This window comes from Rhododendron vialii, chromosome 12a, assembly GCF_030253575.1.
Source record: "Rhododendron vialii isolate Sample 1 chromosome 12a, ASM3025357v1".
Lineage (NCBI taxonomy): Eukaryota > Viridiplantae > Streptophyta > Magnoliopsida > Ericales > Ericaceae > Rhododendron > Rhododendron vialii.
Window position 1 is genome coordinate 26,029,726 of NC_080568.1, and position 17,929 is coordinate 26,047,654.

Genomic DNA, 17,929 nt, shown 5'->3' on the forward strand with positions numbered 1-17,929 from the left:
GTGTGTATTAAACATTGATAAGGTGGAGGGGTTAGGGTTTGGTGGTTTGTGTAGTTAATTATTTGACTATGACTAGATTAATTTAGTTGGAGGAAGGGAAGGTCATGTTAATTTTAAGTGCAATTACTAAACTGTGATGCTTTAACTAATACTAATTTTCTATTTAGAAAATTAGAGGGCGGTCCTCCTTTATAGGTTCGGTTTGCTCCCAATCCTGAATATTATTACCGAGCCTATTTAGGTTCGGTTATGTTGCATTTTGACTTTTTTGCCAAATCGACAAGCTGTGATCATTTCCTCTACTCTTTTTTCTCTCTACAATAGATCTCGCGCTACCCCCGACGATTCAACTCCCTCTTCACCATCGCCGTCTTCGTGGACCTCTCTCTCGCCTCCTCGGACCAGCACAGCCTCGGGAACCCCTCCCGCCAATGCTGCCGGTGTCACCGCCGCCGAACACATTGTCGTCTTCGAAGTGGCCGCCAAACACCTCGTCGTCATCTTCGAAGTGATCCCCTGAGTTCCTGACCCATCTTCTCCCACTATTCCCCCCTCCACAAACTTCTAGCTTGGGTTTCGAAAATTCCGAAAAAGAAAACAGAGAAAATTGAGGAGGCTGGACAAGAGTACACGGCAGCTCAGATTTTTGTACAGTAGTGAGTTATCTTTAACCTAGGAAATGGGTAAGCTTTGTTCACTCATGTATTGGCTCTCTCAACATTCTTATAGTATTGTATTATATAGTATATCATTCCCATCGTCATGTCTTTTGATTTTAGAATTTTTGAGACTAGGCTTTGTTGTAGATTTCAGCTCTTTGTACAGATTTTCTCCTATTCAACAGAAAAACTGTACTCTATATTATAAGGATGTTGTGTGGTGAGACTATGAAAACTGTGTGGTTGGGCTATGTGAATTGTGTAGTGAGCCTATATGAACTGTCAAAACTTTATGTGAACTATGTGAATTATGTATTTTAGTGTGTGATGGGGCTATGAGAACTATGGGGTGGGGCTATGAGAACTGCGTGGTTGAACTATGTGAAGTGTGTAGTGAGTACTCTATGTGAACTTTCAAAGTCTTAGGTGAATTGTCTATGGAATTGTCTATGAGAACTATGTATTTTAGCGTACGGTGGGGCAATGATAACTGTGTGGTTGGACTATGCGAAGTGTGTAGTGAGTCTATGTAAACTGTTAAAGTCTTATGTGAACTGTCTATGAGAAATATGTATTTTAGCGTGTGGTGGGGTTATGATAACTATGTGATGGGGCTATGAGAATTGTGTGGTTGGACTATGTGAAGTGTGTAGTGAGTTTACGTGAAATTTCAAAGTCTATGAGAACTGTGCGGTGGGGTTATGAGAACTGTGCGGTGGGGCTATGAGAATTGTGTGGAGGGGCTATGAGAATTGAACAAAAATTGATCAATTTTTATTCGTGTGTGTATTTTTTATGAGAACTGTGTTTTTTCTTATGAGAATTGTATATTTTCTATGAGATTTGTGTATTTGTCCATGAGAACTATCTATAAGAACTATGTATTTTTCATGAGAATTGTGTATTTTTTATGAGAATTGTGTATTTTTCTGTAAGAACTGTCTATGAGAATTGTGTATTTTATATGAGAACTGTCTATGAGAACTGTGTATTTTTTATGAAAACAATGTATTTTTCTATGAGAACACTGTATTTTTCTATAAGAACTGTGTATTCTTTTATAAGAACTGTGCATTTTTCTAAGAGAACTGTGTATTTTTTATGAGAACTGTGTATTGTCCATGACAACTATTTATGAGAACTGTGTATTTTCTAAGAGAATTGAGTATTGTTCATAAGAACTGTGTATTTTTTTATGACAACGACGTATTTTCTTTGAGAATTGTGTATTTTAGTGTGTGCTGGGGCTATTTGAACTGTGTATTTTTCAGTTCACATAAACAATGATATTTTTGTCTGAAACAGTTCTCAGAATGAATGATAGTTCTTATAGGAACAGTTCTCATAGAAATAGTTATCATAGATAGTTCTCATAAGGACAATTCTCATAGAAACAGTTCTCATAGAGAGTTCTCATAGCAAATGATGATTTTTAATCTTACATAATTTCATATTCAATATGAATCTTGTTTAGTAGATATCGTCGAGTAGGTTCCAAAAATATAATTTATTTAAAAAATGAATATCTACAAGAAAAGATATGACTTTTTAAAATTTAAACAATGTTTAATGGTGCACCAATGTTCATGGAGCATTGGATAATTTTTCTATTCTAGATGCTATCTAGTTCCGTCGCTGATGCGCATGAAGGGGCATGGTTGGAATAAAAAATATAAATAATTGTGCAGGACTAAATTAAGTCCGAACCTAATTTTTAGGACCAACCTAAAAATTCCCCTTTTCTATTCTATTACCAACTTTCTATTACCCACCACCCCAATGAACAAAGATTCCATCTTGTTGGTTAGGATTGAACATAACCTTATGTCCAAACACCGCGTTGTCCAACCATATATACCATTTCATGCTTAGATTTTAAGTTGTCCATTGCAATGCTTCATATCAAGTAAAACGGTTTCTCAACTCTTGGTAAAAACCTTCGTAAAGGCGGCTCTTAGAGCATATCCAAACAACAAGATCCTTAGGCCGGATATCAGGAGAGAATATGCTTGATGATGGTTTGGGTGACCCTATATATTTCTGTGTCTAGGCCACCTTTATTCCCCTTGGTAGATAATAAAAGAAAGTTCAGAGTGCAAAGTCTTTCCAAGATAATTATATGCCACAAATGGTCCCAAAATCTATCAATTCATTCAATGGATGCTAATTATCAAGTCATAGAAAAGTTATCCCAACTCTGTGATGTATCAAAGTTTGCCTGCCCCAAACCTCCAATCCCCCCAAAACCTTTCTCATGGTCCGAGAAGCATCATTAGGAATTTCCATGGACCACAAGCACTGGCCATTAATAATACAAGGATGGATCCATTTTACTCCACAAGATGTCACCCTTTTAGCACAAAAGCCCAAAGATGTCTCATCATGGTGGCTTTGTTCGACTCCTAAACCAATATCTCTCCTTCCTCCTAATTAAAGACTGCACATCTGCTCCCACTTGACCCCTTAGCAGCAGAATACTTCATGTCAAAGCTAGACCGAATAAGGGTGCTTTCTAGTGTGTGTGTGTGTATATATATATATATCCTTAATGACCTTGCTTGGAATGATAAAAGATGGAGCTCCAACAAACTTGAATGCTAAACAATATCGAATAAATTGGGCCCTCCTCCCAAATGATAATAATGCAAAAGACACCATGAATCCTTCTCTAGATCTTCCCCTTAAAGAATTAGGCAATCCACATATTTAAGAATTAGGCAAACCCAAGTGTCTTGCAGGGAGATTGGCCACTCGGTTAAGCCATTCTCAATTTTTTTTTTAATTTTTTTATGTTTTCTATTTTGGTGATTTTTATTTGTCTTTTTTGAATTTTTTATATTCACATTCTATATTCTTGAATTAATTATCTGTCTTGACGGGGTAGTCTAAAAAATTATGACCAAAGCAAAAAAAACTGTTCACGAATGACGAAAATATATCAAACAACTGGTATTTTTGTCTTATAGAATTTTTTTTTTCAACTTCAGTCTACAATTCTATACTTTATTGTTTTTCCTTGTTGAGACTAATGATTAATACAAACAACCGTGACACGAACAAAAAGAAAAGAAGAGTTAAACAAAATGCAAATTTTTTGGGAGAATGGGTAACCCCCAAAGTCACCTTCAACTCCTCCTTCACACCAGAAGAAAAATGGAACAAAAATAACCGATACACATATGTTGATATCCAAATCGGCGCACATATTGTTCAGAACCGTTCAATACATGCAAAAGGGACTTCAAACGAGGAACAAGGCAGTTGGGTTTTGGAGGTTCTCTGGTGCAACAAATGACACCGCTTGGCCTCACTTCACCCCTATAATGTTGTAGAGACGACGGCACCCTAATCCGCTTTTTGAGTGAGATCCACATATATCCAACAATTCAAACACATCTATGTTAACACGTTAATGTCCGTAATACTACCCTATCAAAAAAAATCCAATCAGTCTAAGACCACCGCACAGCTAGCAGGACTTACTCCGGGTCCTACAAAAATACAAAAAATACTTATAAATTCTAATTTTTTTTATGTAGCTATGTAAAAAAATCAACTCCAACGGATATCAGTAAATATGTTTTTTGAATTCGTTGATCAGTTTTGTCCCTACAAAAATTTAGAAAACATAACTATCAATATCCGATGAAGCTGATTTTTTACGAGGCTCCATACAAAATTATTTTAAAATTTATGCGTATTCATCTGGGAAGCGTGGACTGTGTGTTATGCAGTGTGTTGTACATTATCTGGACCGTCCCACTTAGTAATCAATGGTCGGGATTAAAATAAAATTTTTTTTGCGAAGAGAAGAGTTGGACTCTTCCCCATAATTTAAAAAAAAAAATCTGGATCATCCAAAACACTTTTAAACAGTTGAGTTCGCACAACACTGTGGAGTGTGATAGATCTGCGCAGTGGTCATAGACTTTTTGAATTCCACGGATTTCTTTTCTTTCTAGTAGTAATAAGTAGGGGTGAACATGGTTCAGATTGGTTTGGTTTTATAGTAAACCGAGAACCAAACAATACCTATGAATTATAAAATTGGAGAATCAAACCAACCCATAAAAGGCACAGAACCAAACCAACCTACAAAAAGCATAGAACCAAAACAATCCAAATCATTAAAATGCACATTGGTTTCGGTTTTAAACCACGATTTGCTTTGAACTGAGTTATTATCTTCAAAAAGTAATAGGGTAATTAGTCTTGGTAGTGAATGAATTATAGGAATAGATATTGAAATTGGTTTTCATGAATAGAAACTTAGGAATTGGGGCGTGAATGTTGATTGATATGGTGATCCACTATGCTTTTTTGTGTATAATAAATTAATAATCATAGGAAATTAGGAAAGGGTTGTGAATCGTTTTATGTAGAAGTTTAGTCTAAATTATATTGACAGGAAAGAAAAAAACTAAATATTGCTGTGAATTTAATAGGATTAATAAATTGGAAAAATAGTTGACTAAAACTCTCATATTTATTTGATGAATTATAATTAAACTATATATATTATACGGTTCGGATTGGTTTGGAACCATAACGGTAAACGGGAATCCACAAACTAAACCATATAACACAGATTCTTATTATTTTTAAACCATGACCAAATCATACTACTAAAAAATCGAACAAAATCTTTCGGTTTGAATTGGTTTGGATTGGATTCGCGCTTTAGCGGATTTTTTCTCCCCCCTAGTAATAAGTATCGAAATCAAAATTGAGCAGAACGGACGGACTTTGGGTTGATGATGTGCAGTAAGATGCACAGTACCGTGCTGCACACTTTCAGACCGTCTGATCATGCATCCGACGGTTTGAATCTCATCTTGCAATCAACGATTGAGAACCGTTCATTGTCGAAATGAGATCTGAACCATCGGTTGCATGATCTGATGACTTGGAGTGCGCAGCATAGTACGACGCACACCATCGCAGAGCACCGTCCCCGGATCAGGACAGGCAGAAAAGCAGAATCACACCCGTCCTCCTAAAACCCTAACAAGAAACCATGAAACAAACTCTGTTCAAGAATCTCTCAATCTACTGTACTCGCAATTTTCTCTCCCCTCAAACCTTCAAACCACACCTTAATGGCAACAACATACGGCCTCTCACCTCTCTCTCTCCTTCGCCCCCCTTCAGACTCCGACTTCTCTCTTCGAAAGCCGATTCATTTGCTGCTAACTCTGATTCCGTTGCTGAAACCAACTCGGCCCAAACCCAGAAAGAAGAATCGTCCACTGACGTAGACGACGTTAGCAACGAAGGTAAATCGACTTGCTGCCCTCTGTTTTGTTTCTTTTCCATAACTTGATGTCCGGGTTTGCTTGCGCGCAGTTCGACTAATTCCGGAGTCCTGCGGAACTAGACAAACCTCCAGGGGCTCCAATGTTTGGCCTATGTGGGGATTGGAACATGTGAAGACAACACTTATTGTTTTTCTCATTCCCACTTGGCCAAACTATAAAGGAAGCTGAAGACTACAGGAAAGAGAATTGGCCAATAAACTTTCTAGGGTTTCAGGCCTCTCCTCTTTCCAGAGGATTTTTATTTTTATTTTAAAATTACATTTGGGTTCTTCGCATTGGACACGATTTTGACCTTAGGACAACCCGAGTGTACGAGGCTCCTGCTACTACAGGATGCCACTGGCTACAACAGAATCTGAGGACTGGTTAGATGCACGCAGCCTTACCCCGCCAGCAGATAGGCTCTTTTCGCTACTAGAACCCGTGCACGTCACATTGGGCCAAGGTTAACGTTGCGTTCGGGCCTGGCTTTTAATATTGGTTAATTTAAAATAAGCTTGTAATCTTTTGTGTGGAGAGAAGCTCTGCATTCGAACTCCTAAAAAAGTGGGGAATATTTACTTGTTTATCAGGGTTTTAGTTAGATTGGGGACTGGATATATTCATGAAAGATGTGTTTGGAGAATTGGAACTTCCACATGTAACATGTTTCAGGACATGGGGGGAGAGTGAATTTCATGAATTTTGCGCTTTTATTAGCAGCAACTTCATCTTCAGATGATTCAGAAAAGCTTCTAGGTGTTAGTTTTTCGTTTCTGGGTCTTACGTCTGATTTGTTGCAAATTAACCGGGGAATACAAGGAAAGTTTTAGAAGTCATGGGTCTCATCAGGATCTGGACTATGAGGTAATATTCAACGTGGACATTATTTTGTTGTAGAGCTCAAAAGACGGATAGAGAGGTACTTCGGAGGTGACGAAGAAGCAATTCCATCGATATTTGAAGCTATTTTGAAGCGGAAGTTGGCTGGGAAGCATGATGATTCAGATGATGAGTTGATGGAGGAATTTGGGCGTAAGCTAGCTAATGATGTCAGCGATGAAGAGTTTGATTCAGAGGAAGACTAATTGTAAGTGATTGCTGATGTCTATAAAAAGAATGTTTTTTCCCCGGTAAGTCTATATGAAATATTTTATGCTGAGTTGTAGTGAAGAACAAGTCACTGTTTTGAGTATATTATTCAGTGCTTTTAACTTATGTTCATAGTAATTTCCCGTGCTTATAATTCTGTATTGTTTGGCTGGTAATTTTGCATAGCCAAGATGGTCATGTGTGTTACCAAATGGGGTCGCATAACTAGGATGGAACATAGTGGTCCTGGCTGTGATGTATCTAAGCATTTGAAAGGCATCAAATGGACATATTCTGACCTCTCAACCTAGTGATGAAAAAGAAAGAATAGGTTCGATGTGTAAAGATAAAAGTCTGATAAAGAAAAAGTTTCAACATGGCAAAAGTCTAGTTGATAAGGTTCCCAAAATGAAAAGCAACAATCCTCATATTTTAAGAACAACATTGCAGTCAGTGCTGTGGAAACCAACCATCATTGGACCATAGCAGGTTACAGATCTGGTTATTGTTCTTTATAATAATGTGATACAATCGCTCAATTCGGAGACATGCTCAAAGTGAAGTTTACTTGTACATTAAGTTAGATAAAGATCAAAGTTTCTTCTTCAAAGGCACAGAATAAAGGTAAATATACATTGGTAGAAGGTAAGCAAGTAGGAATCATAACATGGAAGCGAAGCCTTCAATATCTTCTGATTCTTGTCCTTGCCTTTCTTCTTCTTCTTCTTCTTCTTCTTCTGGGAGTTCAAAATCCAAATATTGTCACAAAGCTACAGAATTCGTATGTAGTGCGTGCCTGCTGTGCATTTGTTGCCCATTAGCTATAGCTTGGTGTGTCATCAAGCTACCCTGCCAAGTCGGTTGGCAAACTGTGCAGTATGTGATGCACCGGAGTTGTTGTGGATCAGGGAAGAGGGTTTTTGCAGCATATTCTTCTTTTTCAGACATTGATTCTGAAATGGAGAAGGGTAAAGTGGAGATATGTTCTAAGAGTTTGGGAATTTCAAAGAGTAGGATGACAGACGGGTAGACTTCAGATGTAGCTTTAGTTGAATTTTACGGAAGACAAGTCTGGTGTAATTTTGTCATGTTCCTCCACAGTAGTTTCTTATTAATCTGTGGCTTCTTGCGCAGTGGTTTTTGACAGGGCATATACATTTTGTGTATCGTAGGAGCTACTAAAGGCCTTTTTCTCCAACATCAGTACTCTCAAGAAAAAACGGAGTATGGCTTCAGTTGATGTGTTATTGGGATACAGGTTCATTATAATTCTATGAGCAATGTGTTCAGCTTCTGGCCTCGAGTATATAATTGCTACCCTGCATATGCATTACTCGGCTCGCACTGTGTGCAAGTGATGTGCTAGTGTTTCATTTGCTCTATTGAAAACGCCGTCCATTAATTGGGACAAAAGGCTTATTTTGGTTTGGTTTGGTTTATTTACTAGAAATAGGTGTACTTGCATAGCTCCAAGCGCCAACTACGTTGGCAGATAAATTTTAGAAAAAATTCCTATAAACAGTCTAGTTTAGAAAATGGAAGTGTAGGGCTAAACCCAAAAATAGGGAGAGAAAAGTTGAACAATCAGTTATTGGGAGAAACTTATTCTGAATGAGCTTTTTTGTGTGTGTGTTTTCTAGAGTTTAACAGATGATCTAGTGTTCTTTAATTAGAAGAATAAGCACAGGATAGATTGCTTTTAGAAACCTCGTCTAATGAGGGGAATCTGGATTCGTAATCCTCCATAGCTTCTTTTTTTTTTCTTTTCTTTTTGATTACGTAACTTCTTGGTTTAGGTCCTAGTATAACATGTCTCTTGTACTTTGTGAGTATGTAGTTATTTTCTCCAAAAAGCTAGAAAACCCAAGAATAATACGAGCTAATCAATCCTTAAAACACTTGTAAAAACTATTGCAGAATGCTTACATTTGCAGTCTCCCTTAAACGCATCAAAGTTCCTTGGAACTTGTTTCTTCTACCCATTTGTAGCGAAAATGTTTCTCAAATATCTAAGATCATTGAAGAGTTGAAGTTGTTTTGGGAGAACTTGCTTTCAATTTTTAGCAATGGTGGAAAACGGGATCATTGGCCTCTCTTTTGAGGCTTCTTTTTAAGAGGATTGGTGATGGTAAAGTCATCCACCACATGCACCACCACACTCGGCGGCGCAACCACTGCCATAAACCTGACTTGAGTCTGCTGCAGAGGTTTTGTCCTTGGATGCACCTTCTGCACATGAGAATATTAGGACCCAAATGAGTGTGAAGGTAACCAGAACTGACCACAAGACAAGATAAGCTTCACTCACACCTCTACCATCCCAAGTAATCACCTCTTTCATCTCCCTCACCATCTCTGTGTGTGTGTGTTTTCTTTTGTGAATTGTTGCAGCCTACACCAACAGGCTTTTTATACTTGTTTCCATAGGTCCTAGGCCACTATTTTAGGTCTCTCTCTCTCTCTCTCTCTCTCTCTCTCTCTCTCTCTCTCTCTCTCTCTCTCATGCGAGCGCGGGCGCGCACACACAATTCCTGAATAGTGTCACCTGTTGAAGTTTACCATATTTGTCCACAAGCACAGATATCATCCCACTATTTCCTTGTCACTAAATTTTATTATGTGGGAAAGGTATGGTGATTAGTTACATACACCTTGAGCTCATGACAGCTGAATCATATTCATATTCCTTTGATTAAATGCTCAATCATTACTTGCAAAACATCAAATTAATCATGATTTCTTCACTAAGCATACATATCTGGTACTCCCTTTTTCGGAATATAGACTTGGGAAGGCTGCATCTTGGGAAATCTTTACCCTGAGATTGGTGCCATTCATCAATTAGTGGAGAACTATTAAACCCTGCATTATTAGCCGTAGTTGTTAGCGTATCCTACAATTTATTATTTGTGTTCTACGCTTCAATACGATCCATTAGGTTATCCGTATGAATAGGTTGCATGAATCGGTAGAAGTTGTGAATTGTTGGTGAATCGATGATTCGAATTGGTAAATCGGTTTAATCGAATCAGTGATTGTTGGAGTTAGTAAATTCGATTGTCAGCTCTCTTTTTTTTGTCTTGCATTTATTTTGTTGGAAAGGGCTCAAACTTACTTTTTAAGGTCTTTAGGATTACTATTCAAAGATGGGATGATATACAACAAAAGGCCTTCAAAGGGTGGTTTGAACTTTTAACTCTTTGTTTAAAAAGGGCAATATTAGGAGTTGTAGCACAAGCTCTTACCGATTAGATTACGTGATTGTCATTTCATCATTGAAAATAAGTTTTTTTTTTTTTTTTTTGATTCAAGCCTACAAGGGCAATATACTTTCCTATTTCTGTCATCCAAATCCAAAATTGTCCATTTTTTTTTTTCATGTAGTGGAAAACATGACCGAACGGGAGTGATTCAGTTAGATTCACCATTCGATAAAGGATCATTTCAATTCTGGATTTGATTCATAATTTGACAGCTATGTTATTGGCCAAAACGGCTTATTAAGTCATTAAGTTGGAAAACCAAAAGCTGATAATAAAAAAGAGTTGGAAAACCAAAAGATGCATTCAAAGTGGTGCACTTGCAGCCAGTTCCTGGAGATTGATTGAGTGCAGACTTGTCAAGGTTGCGACTTCACGCGATGGAAGGTGCTATCATTCGAAGATAGTGGGGACTTGAGTTAGAGGAATCCGTCTCGCCACGTCGTGATTATTTCAGGAAATCTTTCCTCCATCAAATTGATAAAGGTGCTATCATTCAAAGATGGTGGGGACTTGAGTTAGAGGAATTCGTCTCGCCACATCGTAATTATTTCAAGAAATCCTTGCTCCTCCATCAAATTGATAAGTGCCCGACGAGCACCGCCGCTTAATTCTCTCCGAGATTCCTTTCTACCGCATATTAGTGTGGGCTCTATAACAAAGTATGTGGTGGGAAGTGCCCGACAACAGCACTGTAGGCCATATGAGGTCACTCCGTGAATGCACCAAGTGGTAAAACACACCCTTAAGTACAAATTTTTTTTCTCAAAAGAGTCGAATGATGTTTTTCTTAGTGAGAGAATTAAACAAAAGGTTTCTGGAGTTGGAGTATCTCACTAATGACCTTAATAAATAGTAAAATGGTCAAAGTACTGTAATTTTCCTTTCTCATAAAGAAAGGGGCCGAATTTTATGAAAAAAAAGTTAAAAATATCCTGCTCCTAGTCCTAGTTGATTGACTGACAATAACAACAGATGCACGCGTTGGTGGATTAATGTTCAGTGGAAGTGAGTGGGTGCATTGCCAAATTACAACTCCAATTTCTGCTAGTGATCGACCCATCATTCAGTTGGTCAATGACCTACTCTATTCATTCCTGAAAAAATGACTTCGTTGCAGAGAGCCATTGAAAGAGGGTGCAGACTTCATAGAAACAAATAATTTGCTTCCATGATGTAACCCGTGACGATACTACTGATGTAGGCAGAACACAAGGGAGTTTGCAAACCGTAGAAGGACCTATGATGTCCAAGGGGGTTAACACAACTGGTTTTTTCTCTGGTAGATTCTTTTATCTAATACACGCGTCGTCGTAAATCGTAATTATGCTCGTGAAGTTGATTTGTATACAGTAACTGAGTACATTGTGAGTAAACCCTTAAATGAGTATTTCTTGACGACATGACGCGCGCAGTTGATTTCGCAAGGTAAGAGCTAAAGACATTGCGGGTGAAGCAGAGATACCCCTTTCGGGATCAAAAGTATAATGGTTAGTTCCGTTCAGAATTTCTTAGCAAGAGAAACCAAGTAGTTCCAAAATGCTATTTTTCTATCTTATGACATTTTCTTTAACCTATGACTCTGCGCCCTTGTGAGCGCTAGTTTAGTTGTTAAATCAACAGTTTAACTTCTACATCATAAACTTACGTCTAGATTTCATTTTGTCTAAACGTCTAGTATTCATCTGCCTAAACTTAAATCAACAGTTTAACTTCAACATCATAAATTACTAGCGGATGCTCGTGCTTTTAGGCGGACAGGAGATGCTGCCGAGCACCCTCCTGCAAAATGGGTGCCGAGCGGCTGATTCGGCCGTTCATCACGGCACAGACGGCTTGAACTGAATCTGATCGCATACAAATCTGCAACATTCATTGTTCGATTAAGATCTGAGCCATCAATTGCCAAGATGAATGGCCTGATCGGCCGCTTTGCACTTGCTTTGCAAGAGAGTGCTGCGAAGCACCCCCATTCTCTCTTTTAGGCATATCAAAACGTAATATAGTCTCAACAAACCGCATACTCTACCCAATTGGACTACTCAACAAATATAATTTGCGGAATGGTCAATTACAATTTTGAGACGTTTCCTCTTTGATCTTAAAAGACAACATTTAAATTGGTGTATATTGCCTAGAAAGTGAGGAGAGAGCTAGTATATTCATTTTAAGAGAATATTATATGTACTGCTATCTTTCAAAAAAGGAATGTTTAGACGGCTACAAACTTAACATGAAAATATGTTCAAATGGCCATATATGTTACTTTGTTTATACATCTGGACCTTTTTTATTTTTAAAACGCCCTGTTTTTATACAATATGAAATGATGGCGGGGAGCTGAAAATTGGTATAAATGTTAATGATCAAGTTGTTAAAATCAATGCTGCCACCTCATGTGATAGCTATATGGTTAAGTCATTCCCTCTAATTGGGCCTACCATCAATGTGTCAACCAAAACATATCAAGTTGATCAATTTTCTTCACATGCATGCCCGTGATCAAGGAAGCACGGCTAGTGTAATTAAATCTAGCGCATGGGCATAGTGCTAACATCAATTTGCGATGATCAGCATGGGCCGTGCGCTAATTTTCTTCAATAGTTCTTTAGTTGGTTGATGTTAGTGCTATTTACTATGACTTAACCATAGTGCTATTTACTATTCTAATCTAAGTTTCTTCACCATGCTTGATCAATTTTATCGATGGTGGTGAACCGGCGTAGGCCACGCCACTGGGGGCCGTAAGGGACCATTGCAAAAGAGACAACTTCCTTCTCCGGTCGCCTCGTGGAGGGAAACTGTGGTCGGTTTGCAAATATTATGTCTTTTTTTGTGAAGCTCTCTTCGACAGCGGAGGGAGTTGATATTACTAAAACGGGATGACACCCGAACCGGAGGGAAAAAAACAGGGCCGTATTTGAGGGAGAGAATGTGCAGGGCATGGTGGAAGGGCTTTTTCATTTAGGTGAAAATGGCCTAAAATGGGAATTCTAGTTGGGCTTAGTGCATAAATGTTGTCGGTTACAAAAGCATAAAAGTGATTTATTCCTATCATTATATATAATAATAAACGAGACTTAAATCTAATCCAATATATATATAGAGTTAGGTTCCGGTGAGGGATCCCTCATTTTATTAAAATGCGGGACTCCCCTTCTCGATTGAATTTCGATGATCCGAGCCGCTCAAAGTGATCCAAACGTGATTTTAAGAGTCCCTAAGAGAAATCAGCAAAAAAAGTGACCGGGAAGGGCTTCATCCGAGCAGTTTTCATTGAACGGTTCAAAAAAAATGCTCGGATGACACCCTTTCCGGTCATTTTTTTTGCTGATTTCTCGTGGAGACCTTTAAAATTACGTTCTGCACACATTGAACGGTTCGGATTTTCAAATTTTGATCGGAATATGAAAGTCCCTCATTTTAACAAAATGAGGAATCTCTCACTTGAAAATTCCTATATATATATATATATATATATATATATATATATATATATATTGAGAGAGAGAGAGAGAGAGAGAGAGAGAGAGAGAGAGAGAGAGAGAGAGAGAGAGAGAGAGAGAGAGAGATTGATTGATTGATTGAGAAAGGGACGGCATTAACTTAATAAGGTTAGGGTGCCCTTACTTGAAGTTTTGTGATGCATGAGAATTGGATTCTTCACTATAATAAAGCCTGAACAATGCCGACTTTGTGTTGATTACTAGTAGCATTCAGTGACCGTGACCTCCATACATCGATTTAAAGAGGATATACAAAAGAAGATTATTTCCTAGGTAACAATAAAATACAGCGCTAAAAGTATTACTACGAAGCATCCACGAAGTTAAAATATCACTGGAGAAATCAACATCCCAAAGCAAAGCTCAAATAAATAAAAAATGTACAGCTACAGACAGAAAATAACTAGTACAAGATAAAACAGGAACATAGCTGAAAAAACATTATACGGTGCAAAGCTAACTACTAATATTGCTAGTTCAAACAAATTTGCGTATCTGATGGACCTAATAATACCTTCAATCATTAGGAGACTTCTGTAATTTCTGTATTTTGTCACGTGAGGATCTGGATCCATTACATGTAAATTCTGCCATGGACACGAAGGTTTATGCGGTTATCCGTCAGGACAATGCTTCAAACCAGATAATTTAAAGAGGAGATAGAATTAATCGAGAGAAAATACAAGATCATAGGAGATAAATACACATGGTTGTACCCTTTCCCATGCAACATCCAAGAAAAAGAGTAGCAGACCTCAAGATACCCCTAGCACAATTAACAGGATTAACATAATTAAGTTCTTTTTTTTAAACAAACAACATAACTAAGTTCAAATAACCCTTAATCTAGAGAACCATATCCACAGCATCACTTTCTCTAAACTCCTTTTCATTGCTAAGCCAAATGGACAAAAGGCTCTGACCACCCTACTGCAAAAACATAAAATTAATACTATAAATAGAGTTACATAGAACAATGTCTAACAGCAATGAATAATAAAGAATGCATTGGAGAGCACATGTATTTGGAAGTCTACTTGGACAGTGTCAAGGGTGACTCTTAAGAATTGAGGGACAAACTCCCCCACGAGCAGAGTTTTTTTTTCAATCGGCCCACGAGTAGCATGAGAGAACCACATGTGACGGGTAATCAATTGTACATGAGCGAGTAAAAACTGATCACCATTAGTAGATCACATTCGGCTACCAAAACAACATAAACGGTCCCGCTTGACTGGACGTACAATAAACAGCCAGACGTGATTCCATCAAATTAATAATGGGAAAATTAATTCCCAATACAATGTCCCGAAATATATGGGTACAACTAAAGAGGTTAGCGAATACCATTTCAAAATTGTCAAACCGATAGTAAATATTTTGAAAAGATATAGGACACCGGCTACATTAAATTTTCTTTCTATACGGTATACCATACCTTCATTGAAACTCACCACCCATCTGAAAAGAAAAAAGAAACTTGATGTCATTCCTTTTTGGCCCAATTTTCAACCTGGTTATCTAAAAGATATGCTAGAATTAAATTAAAGCAATAGCCACCCCATGGGTTTCTTGTTCAATTCAGGAAGTGGAAAGATCTAAAAAGATTTAATGATGCCTTCTTCATTTCTGGTGAGAGAAACATAGAAGTCATGGGAGGGCCGGCGAGAGGTATGGGGAAGAAGAGTGTTCGGGTGTACCCGGTAAGTTGTTTATAACATAGTGTTTGGTCACATGATTCGGTTCTCCACATTGGAATAAAGTCATTTTCCACGTAATAAGACCCAATTGAGTGATTCACTGGACTAGGGGTTTAATCAGACAAACAATTTAAATTCAGTGAAATATTCCAAACAAAATACATAGAATGCACAATTAGATCCAACCATAACTTTGTCGGTCCTTATTAACAAAACCTGCTCCTGGTTATACAGTTCGACTGCGCTGCGAGCCGGCTTTAGAACAAATGGATCAGTTAATTTGGCCCACGGAACCATAGCACCAATGAAGAAATGCGCACGTACATAAGGGTGAAAAGCTGCAGACAACTGGTATTAAGGACACTAGAGGTCGGGACACACGCGACGCGTGTGCAAGTCAGATTTTCACTAATATTTTTGTAAAAATACTTTTCACTTATTGTTTGATCAAATTTTCACAACTGTTGCGAAAATCGGACTTGCACACACATCGTGTGTGCCCTGGCCTCTAGTACAGTTTAAAAAAAGAGAGACATCAAATAGTGCCCCAAACAGCCCAATCAAGCTGGGTATAAAAATCAATTCCAATTTGATGAGAGAGAGAGAGAGAGAGAGAGAGAGAGAGAGAGAGAGAGAGAGAGAGAGAGAGAGAGAGAGAGAGAGAGAATCTAACCATTTTTTGGTCGAAGCCTATGTATCCTTGCAAAAATCCATGAGAGAGAGTCAGTAGGTTTTTTTTTTTTGGTTTCCTCGGGTGCTGGCAATAGCAGAGATGGGAGGAGGAAACAATAACCATGTATAACAGTTATTTGCAGTTACATAGTGGAGCAGTTTGTGGGTGGACTTTTTACGCCTTTGTCCTTTCAGTTATTGAAGAAGAATGACATTTAACTTGTGAATAAAAGATTCTAGAAGGACAAATTTGGAAGATGAAAAGTTGTGACACAAAATAGGAGACACCAAACTATTGCTCTCTCTTTATATATTAGATTAGATAATAGTCAGTATAATGTAGAAAAAAATTAAGGCGCTGTTTGCGTAAAGTGGTTTACAAATTTGGCGATGGTGCCGATGCAATCTCCATGAAATTGTGACTCATGACTAGACCAAACCTATGAACGGCGGTCCACTTCCAGTTTGGAATCAAATTTTACTTCAAAAAGGTTAACCCGCTTAGACCATCTCTAGCACTTAGCTCAAACTATAAAATAGCAAAGAAAAAAACTTGACATAAAATAAAACCACCCTGAATATGGATAAAACCGCATAGTAGGTTTGTATCAAGGACTCGAGATACGTTTTGGCAATTTTGCACCCAGATTTAAATTTGGGTCAGGCTGTAGATGCTCCAAGGAATCCAAATCGATAAAATAGCATTAATAATCCATGAGACAGAACTTGATGACCCCTAAAAAATCCTTAAAATGGCTATATCCATGAAAAAAAATGAATAAACAGTTCCCAACGCCTCTTAAATTACACCATTAACAAGACAAAACAGAGAAACTGCACAGAAAAGGAATCAAGGATACCGAGAGATGATACAAAAATAACAGGAATGAGATCAAAATCGAACAAGATTACAACAGATCTGGCCATGTCCGGCTGAGAGAGAGAGAGAGAGAGAGAGAGAGAGAGAGAGAGAGAGAGAGAGAGAGAGAGAGAGAGAGAGAGAGAGAGAGAGAGGAATATCATCGGGGGAGTTTTTTATGAAACTAATCTCTTTTTAAAAACAATTGGTCGAAGTGCTTTGGTTTTGAAACTATTTTTAAAACTACTCGGTAGCGGCTTTTGAAACGGCGCTACTAGAGAAGCGTCAGGTCGACTAACGCTATTGATTGGCTTGCGTGGCAATAATGTCCACGCAAGAAATTAGCGCTTTCTCAGACAGCGCTAGGGCTTTATATATGCTCTTTCAAAAGACGCTTCGTTACTTCTCTCCTCTTTCCCTCTGCGCTAGGGCTTGGCGATCTCAGCTCTCCTCCCTGCGAACTCACCGTCGCCGAATCCAGCCTCTCTTAATCAACGTATGTCTCTCTCTCTCTATCTCTCTCGTTTTTGTGGGTTGTGTAATGTGTGATGCTTCTCAAAACTCAGACGATGGGACTATGTGTGGACCTGGTTGAGATGTAGGGTGCAGATCAGGCGATCCACATTGAAATTAAAATACTTCCATGTAGTGGGATTTGCTAAGGGCACGCTACGAGTTTACTGATAGGGCTGTAACTTCTGATTTATTTTGTTAATTGTATCAGGATCTTGGACTTGTTGAGGGATTAGTACAGCCACACACACACAAAAGCATAGGAAAAGAGTGAACATAATGAATTAGCTTCACCAAGTCCATTGTTTTTTTCTTTTCATTCACAAAGTACTTTTTCCTGGACTCCAAGAGCAAAGAACAGAGCAGCCCAC

The 17,929-nt window shown here is 38.2% G+C and overlaps 1 protein-coding gene and 1 long non-coding RNA gene across 8 annotated transcripts; one reads left to right on the top strand and one right to left on the bottom strand.

The window, feature by feature from the left end:
• The first annotated feature begins 5,591 nt into the window (after positions 1-5,591).
• On the top strand, positions 5,592-11,301 carry LOC131310607 (uncharacterized). 7 transcript variants are annotated; one of them, XM_058337727.1, is made up of 3 exons: positions 5,624-5,935; positions 6,857-7,046; positions 11,284-11,301. In XM_058337727.1, exons 1-2 carry the CDS (start codon positions 5,677-5,679, stop codon positions 7,042-7,044), a joined length of 447 nt encoding a protein of 148 aa, XP_058193710.1. In that variant the 5' UTR covers positions 5,624-5,676; the 3' UTR covers positions 7,045-7,046; positions 11,284-11,301. The 7 variants fall into 7 exon arrangements, with proteins under 7 accessions (XP_058193704.1, XP_058193710.1, XP_058193706.1 ...); XM_058337723.1 differs by lacking the exon at positions 11,284-11,301 and adding an exon at positions 8,183-9,427 and having other exon boundaries at positions 6,857-7,089; XM_058337722.1 differs by lacking the exon at positions 11,284-11,301 and adding an exon at positions 8,196-9,427 and having other exon boundaries at positions 6,857-7,089.
• LOC131310608 (uncharacterized) lies at positions 8,919-11,207 on the bottom strand. Its single transcript, XR_009195273.1, has 2 exons — positions 9,357-11,207; positions 8,919-9,277 (listed from the first exon to the last, which is right to left on the bottom strand). It is a non-coding gene; the product is annotated as an uncharacterized LOC131310608 (long non-coding RNA).
• Positions 11,302-17,929: the final 6,628 nt, after the last annotated feature.

Excerpts from the sequence above, each read along its gene's own strand:
- LOC131310607 (XM_058337721.1), top strand. The coding sequence starts at position 5,677 with ATGAAACAAACTCTGTTCAAGAATCTCTCAATCTACTGTACTCGCAAT. Across the intron at positions 5,936-6,856 it reads AGACGACGTTAGCAACGAAG|AGCTCAAAAGACGGATAGAG; the intron begins GTAAATCGACTT and ends ATTTTGTTGTAG.